General features: G+C 50.5%; 1 protein-coding gene across 5 annotated transcripts in view; it reads right to left on the bottom strand.

Moving 5' to 3' along the window:
• Positions 1 to 4,302: 4,302 nt before the first annotated feature.
• FUBP3 (far upstream element binding protein 3) overlaps positions 4,303 to 7,364 on the bottom strand; it is a 39,190-nt gene continuing 36,128 nt past the window's right edge. For 3 of the 5 annotated variants that reach the window (XM_086858160.1, XM_086858161.1, XM_086858164.1), the window contains 3 exons: positions 7,194 to 7,265; positions 6,390 to 6,517; positions 4,303 to 5,675 (listed from right to left, as the gene is read on the bottom strand). In XM_086858160.1, the coding sequence (XP_086714286.1) occupies positions 5,667 to 5,675; positions 6,390 to 6,517; positions 7,194 to 7,265 (209 nt within the window). In that variant the 3' untranslated portion in view covers positions 4,303 to 5,666. The remainder of the gene's footprint in view (positions 5,676 to 6,389; positions 6,518 to 7,193; positions 7,266 to 7,364) is intronic. The other 2 variants (XM_086858162.1, XM_086858163.1) reach the window with 1 other exon arrangement.

The following is a 7,364-nucleotide window of genomic DNA, read 5'->3' as shown; positions in this document are numbered from 1 at the left end:
CGGAGCCGAGCGGAGATGCTGAGTGCTCTCCCCTCCGCTCTCCCTCGCTTCCTTGCCTTTCCTTCCCCCATTCCTTTTTTTTAAGTATTATTTCCAGGATCGTTTCGGGAAGGGTGTCGCGGCACGCGAGAGCGAGAGGAAGAAAATCGCCTTTTCCCTTCTGCGTCCGAGCTCAAGCGGCCTCGAAAGGGAGCGCGGCTGTGGCGACTCCTCGGCCACCAGCGCGGCCCGGGACAGGGGCCGGTGGCTCGGGGTGGCCGCAGGGACAGAGGGGGGATGTGGACAGCAAAGACAGGAAAATCTCTGCGCCTTTTCCTCCCTCCCTGCAGTGATCTGAGCATGGGACAGCCGCATCCCACCGATGTCTGTCCCGCATCCCATCGCTCCTGCAGCGCCAGCTCCAGCGCAGCTGCCGGGCTGTCACCCGGAGCGGTGACTGCGCTGGGACATCAGCCGGGAGAGGTGCCTGAGGGGAGGGTGTGTGGGGCTGTGCGTGAGCCCCATTGCTGCCCCTGCCCTCAGCCAGGGCCCCGCCGGCAGCCGTGCCGGGAGAAGCGCAGGAGCCGGAGCGGGAGATGGGGACCGAGGCTGGGCAGGAGCAGGACCCCAGCACCAGGCACAGCATCCCTGCTCCACGGCTGGGCAGCGTCCCCAGGGCCGGGAGCGCGGGGCTGGAAGAGCCCTGGCACGGGAGGACAGGGGAGGGGACAGGTGACCCCGGCGTGGGGCTCAGGAGTCCTCCGGCAGCTCCTGCCCTTCACCAGCCCTATTTCCCCCAAAACAAACAGAGCAGCAGCTCCGGCCTCCCCGTGCAAACCACTACAGAGCAGCAAAGTTGAATATTCCCTGGCGAATGGTCGGAGCAAGGAGGCTGCGCTGAGTGACGGCTCCCACAAAGAGCAGGGACCGTCTAATCCCCGGGACCGCGGCACCTGCACCCCGGCCCGGCCGGGATTAAAGGGGAGCAAGCCGGGCTCTGCAAAGATCAGAGGCTTCATTAGAGTGGCCTTGAAATAGGATTTCCTCCAGTGATAAGGGGCAGGGTGGGAAGATAATCGGGGGGGCTGTTGGTACTTGCCCCCAGATCACCCCCAGAGATGCTCTTTTGGGTCACCTGCCTTGAGGGTGGTGCCCCAGACCTGGAGGGAAGTGGCAGGGCAGATCTGCACTGTCCCAAATCCTTAATCCCAGGGATGGCTGGTTCCCCTCTGCCATCTTCCTCCATCCCCAGCAGCCGCTGAGGAGCTGCCCAGACACAGATGGGGCTCACTGCCCTCCCACTCAGCTCTGGGGGCCACTGTCTCCTCCTGCCAGCAGAGCCGGGAGCTGTGGCTCTTTCAACTCATCTTCACATCACATCACACCAATTTCTGCTCATTTTCACCATTAAAATTCTGGAAAGTTTTTGTGTCTTTTTCAACCTTATGAGAACAGAGAATCCCTGTCTGCCATGGGCACCCTGCACTGCTGCTACCCACAGCAAATCCAGCGAAAAAACCTCCAAACCAGCCAAACGAAGGATAAACAGCTCCCTGCATGGAATAAACACCCACGTGGTGCTTGACAGGATACACTGACACTGCAAGATCCTCATTCCTCGCCTTGCACCACAATCCTACAAACACCAACAGCCCTGAAATCCCCCCTGAGAGTGGGAGGAACCAGGTGGGTTTAAGGGAGAAGCAGCAGTGCAGGTGGGACCCTGTGAGCATTCAAATCCTGTTGGAAAGTTCCATGTTAAACACCAGGAGCTCTCTCTGTGACCACACTGCCTATTACTGTAAATACAGCATTCCTTTAATGCAATTAAATATTAAATACTTGGAGAAGGGGGAAAAAAAGGTCCCACATCTTCTTGTCTCTTTCAACAGTCATTTCAGTCTAACTCGCAATGGCCATAATGTAGTTTGTTCTCAAATCATGCAAAATTAAAGAAAGTATTTTAGACTATCTCAAAGTCTCCCACTCCTAAAAGAGCTGTTCCTGTTCAGGCTCACTGAATAGAGAGCACGGGAGAGCATCAGGGTCATCCTGGGCTCAGTGAGATGCTTCAGTGATGGTGTTTTTAGGGCTGCTGCTCAGAAAGCGTTTGCAGAAGGACCACAGTTAATGTCTGCTCAGGATTCAGGCGCTGCCTGCAGGGTGGGGTGGGGGCTGCCAGCTTGGGGGATCCTGTGGGACGTGGTCCAGACACCCCCACACACCCAGCAAAGCTGTGCTGCCGGGTAGGAGTGAGATGGATTAATCCTGGGGAGAGCAGAGATGGTGTGTGCCTGAGCCAAGGACTTTGGGAGGGACTGAGGGAAGGAGCATTTTTGTCAAGGGTAGGAGAGTGCAGGGTCTGGGCACTTCCTGCCAGGGCCATTGGCTCCAGTCCTGCTCTTCCCAAATGCCACACTCTGGAGGCTGAGCCTTCCCCAAACCAAGGTGTTCTGATGGGATCACCTCACTGCCCCTCAGGATACTGTCTTGTCATGCCCCAGCGCTGGGACCTGGCTCCCTGTGAGGAGGAGAAGGCTGCACCATCCCCATCACCATTCATGGACCCTAAAGTCCCAAATGTGTCCCACCTGCACAGCCCTCAGGGACTGCTCCTGCTCCATGCAGCACCCAGCTCCTGCCAAAGGGACAGACAAACCCTTCCTGCCTCAAAACCCAGTGCAGCCAGGGCTTATTAATCCACATTACCAGGGGTTAAATTTGCCCAGAGCTGAGGAGGAGATTTGGTTCCTCTCCTGGACACCAAGACTTGGCTTTGAAGGCACCTCAGCAGCTTCTGGGCTGCACCACACGCCCAAGCCAGGGGACATGAGGAGCTGCCTGCAGACCCTGGAGTGAAAGGTGAGGGGGACTGTCCAGCCTTGGGGTGGGACTGAGTGTCAGACCAGTCCCAGAACCCCCTGGATGGACAGAGACCAGGAAAGCAGCAGGGCTGGCAGAGGGCTTGGAGGAACCCAAAGGCCACCAGCTCCTCATGAAGTACTGAGACATCTCTGCCTCAAGCCCTGCCCCTCTCCAGCCCATCATGGGCTCACAACAGTTCAACATCCGTGGCATCTCCACCCAGAGCAGGCAGCAATAATGGAAAACAAATTGGTGAACTTGGGAACGTTTCAAGCACTTCATCCTTCCAGGACACCAGACTGCTGATGAAACCCCAGCTTTGCAGGCACCATCTTAATGACAGGCCAAATTTCAAAGGCTTGCAAACTATTTCTTGTCCTGCTGCCCCACCCCCTCAATAAAAGGTTGCATCAGAAAGAGATATTTCCATAATTTATAGTATGGGCATTTCACTGGGGAGACTCACTCATCTGTACTTACAGATACATTTAAGAAAATGCATCCTCCCACAATCCTGCGCCATTTACGACTATTGGCACAATCTGTAATCCTCAGTCTTCAATTAAGGGACACCTTAGGGTTCATTATCACACAATTGCTCCCTGTGAACCATGCCAAATGCTGTTTTGGCACAGAGCTTGGAAGATGAATTAGAAGGAAGTCTTCTCGGTAATGCCCGCTCCCAATTCCCATCAGCAGCCTTTATGCCCTCCTCCAGCCATTTTTTCCCCCCTCTCCCCTCTTTCCAAGTGGCTTTTACTATCCCATCTTTCAATGTCTCTCTTGATTCTCTGGAGGTATATTTAGAGATGCTACATCTCCTTTTCTTCCGGCTCTCAATGCGCCTCCCGCTCCCGGCTTTGCAGATGGGATCTTCTTTCCTCCCTTCCCCCGTCACAAACCCCCGCGGCTGCCTGGGAGCAGGGGCTGGAGCTGCCTGAGGCTGGAGGAGCCAAAAACTCACATTTTACCAGAAAAGGATCCCTGAAGGGGCTACAGTTATTGCCAAACTTGGTCTGGGCACAACGAAAGGTTGATGCCTTTAACACATCTGATAATGGCTGGAGTCACATCCCTCCCATTCCTCTCCCAGTCAGGAGTGGGATGCCGATTGCTCCAGCAATCCCCTTGCAGGCACGGATCCTGCATGGATCCTGCCACAAAGCTGGGAAAGAGCAACAAGTTCAGAGTATTAAAAGCAGGGGCTGCCAGCTCCTCAGCAGTGAAACCTTTACAGGGCTGCAGAGGAAACTTCCCACTGTTCACACAGGAGCTCCTGGGATCCTCCTAACAGCGACAAGCACAGGAACCTGCACGGGACTGCTCGGTGTCACAGCACCAGGAGGATGTGACAGGAACAGAGTTTCTCCAGAATTAACTCTGATGCTGCCCTCAGTGACCACCCCAAACTCCCTGGGAACCGAGGAGAGGAAACAACAGAGTCCAACAGACGGGAAATACTTCGCCCACAAGACACCTTGTGGAAATTTTATTATATAGAGTGTAAAATGCAACTGTCAGTCAAATAAAAAGAACACTTTTTTTTTAACACCATGCTCAACATTATCCAATTGCAGTTCTTTATAGTTAGACATTTCAAGCATAAGGAAAAATAAGGAAAGAACCCAAGAACAGTAATTCAGTACATTTAAAAACGGAATGTCCCGCAGGGCAATTAAAAATGCAAGAAAAAATAGCTTCAATTCCGTTTTTCCTTTAAAAATACACTGTTATCTGTACAAGAAACACTACAGTAAACATCAGAAATCATATTATCCCTTTTATTAAATCAAAATTATTTAGCGCATACTGTGGTTAATACTAGATTCATTTATTTCTCTAGGTAATTTGACAAATATTAGATAAGAAAATATTTAAAAGAAATGAAAAAGCAGAAAACACCCTGGAATTAAAAAATAGTTACTACCTTTTATATGGTTTTATGTTCCACAGTGTTTGTTAAAGGTACTAATAGCAGATTCATTTTAATATTAAAAATAACAGTATTTATATTTCTGAGAGCATAGAAGAAGTTTTTTTCTTTTCTTTTTTTTTTTGTTTTTTCATTTTTTTTTAACAAGCTTGGAGGTCTTAGATACATAAATGCAACTAGCAATGGAGACATGAAAACATGTATTGCTAAAAAAATTAACACGTTTTTATATTACCCCTTTAGACTCTAGAAATTATACAAACCCTACAAAATGCCCCCCCGAACTTGCAAACAGTAACTGTTTCAAATACAGAAATCATATCATTAATTACAATACATATCATAGTTCAGTTTTTTAAAAATGCAATAAAATCAAAGACAGCCAAGATACAAGAAATTAGAAGTAAAACATTTAATGAATTTACATATTTAAGAATATTTAAATACTGTTTAAATTTTTTTTTTTCTCTTTTTAAGATTTGTTACATACCACCTAAGACTTCCAAGCCACTCTTTCTGTTCCAACAGAAAAGATTGAAAACTAAAAGGAAAAAAAAAACCACCACACAAAAAAAGCCCACATGTTGAAATGTCACAGCTCTGGGGTGCGTTTTGGTGCCTGGAAATTCTCTGGCTTCTCTCCAAAAAGAATCCCGGAGGTTTTATTTTGATATAAATTTGGAAACAAAATTACCAGCATGTCCATACGTTTAGTACATTACTAATTGTTCCTGATTCTTAGAAAAGTTCAGTATAGATTATCCTACAGCTAGTGTTTCACAAACAGAAAAGTCTTCATCAAAATGTTGCAAATCTAAAAACCTCTGTTACAAAAAGGTTTTCTTCCACAACGATTCCAAGAGAAAAAAATTGCCACGAGGACCTTGTTCTACTGCTCCTGGAAAGAAAGAGAGAGGGAGAAAAGGAAAAGTTACTGAGCAGCAGCAAATTATCAAAGCTGCCGAGCCCTCCTCCCCCGACACAGGTCTGTCCCCGCTGCAGCTGAGCTCAAAGGATGCTTCGAGCTGCCACTGGAGCCCTCTGCCCTAACGCTGTCCCAGAGCTCTCCTGCCCCTCACCAAACAAGATCTCTCTTTCTGGCAGGGCAGACTGGGGGAGGAATGAAGAGAAGCTCTTTTATCCCCATGTCCAGGTCACACTTGGCCAGCGCCCGCGGCGAGCGCCGGCAGCGGCTCCACCTCGCCCGTGTGAGTGGGGAGAGCAGGGGAGAGCAGCTGCTGGGGGCTGGCATCCACAGCAGCCTCTGCTCCCCAGAGCCACAGCTAAATGTGGGGACAAGTGTCAGACCACAGCAAGGTGTCCCCGTGCTCTGCACAAAGTTTCTGCCTCTTTGTTTGCTCCATGGAGCCGGTGCTTGGGAAAGCATTGAGCGCCATCAGGATAAATCTCACACAACTCTCAGGTGGGCTGAATGACAGCTGACGGGAGATTTTACTCAAAAGCAAGTTAATACAAATTATTTTTCAGCAGTTTTGATTTCTTTCAGTACAGGGAGCTGGTGAGCACACAGGTGTCTACACTAGGGCAAGGCCAATATACCCAACTGCCCCAAGAGAAGGAGCAGAGGGGTTTGGGGAAGGTGAATACAGACCTGGCTGTGGGCCTGAGCCTGCCCTAGTGTCTGCCCGTAGTAGGCAGCCTGCTGTCGGTAATACTCTGCCCAAGCCATCGTGTAGTCCGGCTGGGAACTTGCCTGAGAAGCAGCACTGGCAGCATGACCTAGAGGGAAAGAAGAAAAAAGGGAGAGATAAGCAATTACAGAAGTCCAAGCCCAGGGTTAGGATCTCCTTTTGTCAAGCTTAAAGAAGAGCCAGCCCCCTTCCAGCTGCTGCAGACACTCAACAGAGCAACGCTGGCTCTGCCGCGTGGGATGGCAGGATGGGCTCCAAGCTGGACTGTGAGGGACAAGCCAAGAGCAGGCAGAAAGCACCCAGAGCATTCCTGCAGCTGCAGGGACAGGCTGACAGCCTGCATACTCCTCATCCTCAAAGGCACAAAGCCTCCAACAGCTCCATGTCAAAGCAAGTCCAGAGGTTGGGATCATGCACTCTGCAACACGGTGGAGAGAGCCAGGCCTGTGTCTTTCCATGAGCTCTCCTACTCTCTCACAAACCAGCTCCAGCTTTCTGGATTTTGCCAGCATCAGTTCCTGCATGCTCTGTGTTTCTCCAGGCAGGCTGGCTGCAGGTGTGGGCACGAGGGGACTGGGGCTCAGTGGGAGCTGCTCTCCTGAGGCGCGACAGCACAACCAAAAGCTCTCTGTGGCAGCACTACATGCACCATCACCAAAGGACTGTAAGCTAAAAATGGCAGGGATGGAGATGCAAGTCATCAGATTAGAGTTAACTCCTTGTAAGAAGAGCTGATTCATCTCCAGTAAGCCTGTTTCACTCACTCTGTTTTTTGAAATACTCCTCCCATGCTTTGCTGTAATCAGGATGGCTGTTCTGCTGCTGGCTCTGTTGGCCTGTGCAAAGATGACAACAAGGGGCACGTCAGTATGGAACAGGTGACAATTTCCAGCCAGCGACATCTAACTCTCCACTAGACAGGCCCTGGGTCTTCC

This window comes from Cyanistes caeruleus, chromosome 20 (genome assembly GCF_971803275.1).
Source record: "Cyanistes caeruleus chromosome 20, bCyaCae1.hap1.1, whole genome shotgun sequence".
NCBI lineage: Eukaryota > Metazoa > Chordata > Aves > Passeriformes > Paridae > Cyanistes > Cyanistes caeruleus.
The sequence above is the reverse complement of the archived record's forward strand: the minus strand, read 5'-3'. Positions and strand labels throughout refer to the sequence as shown.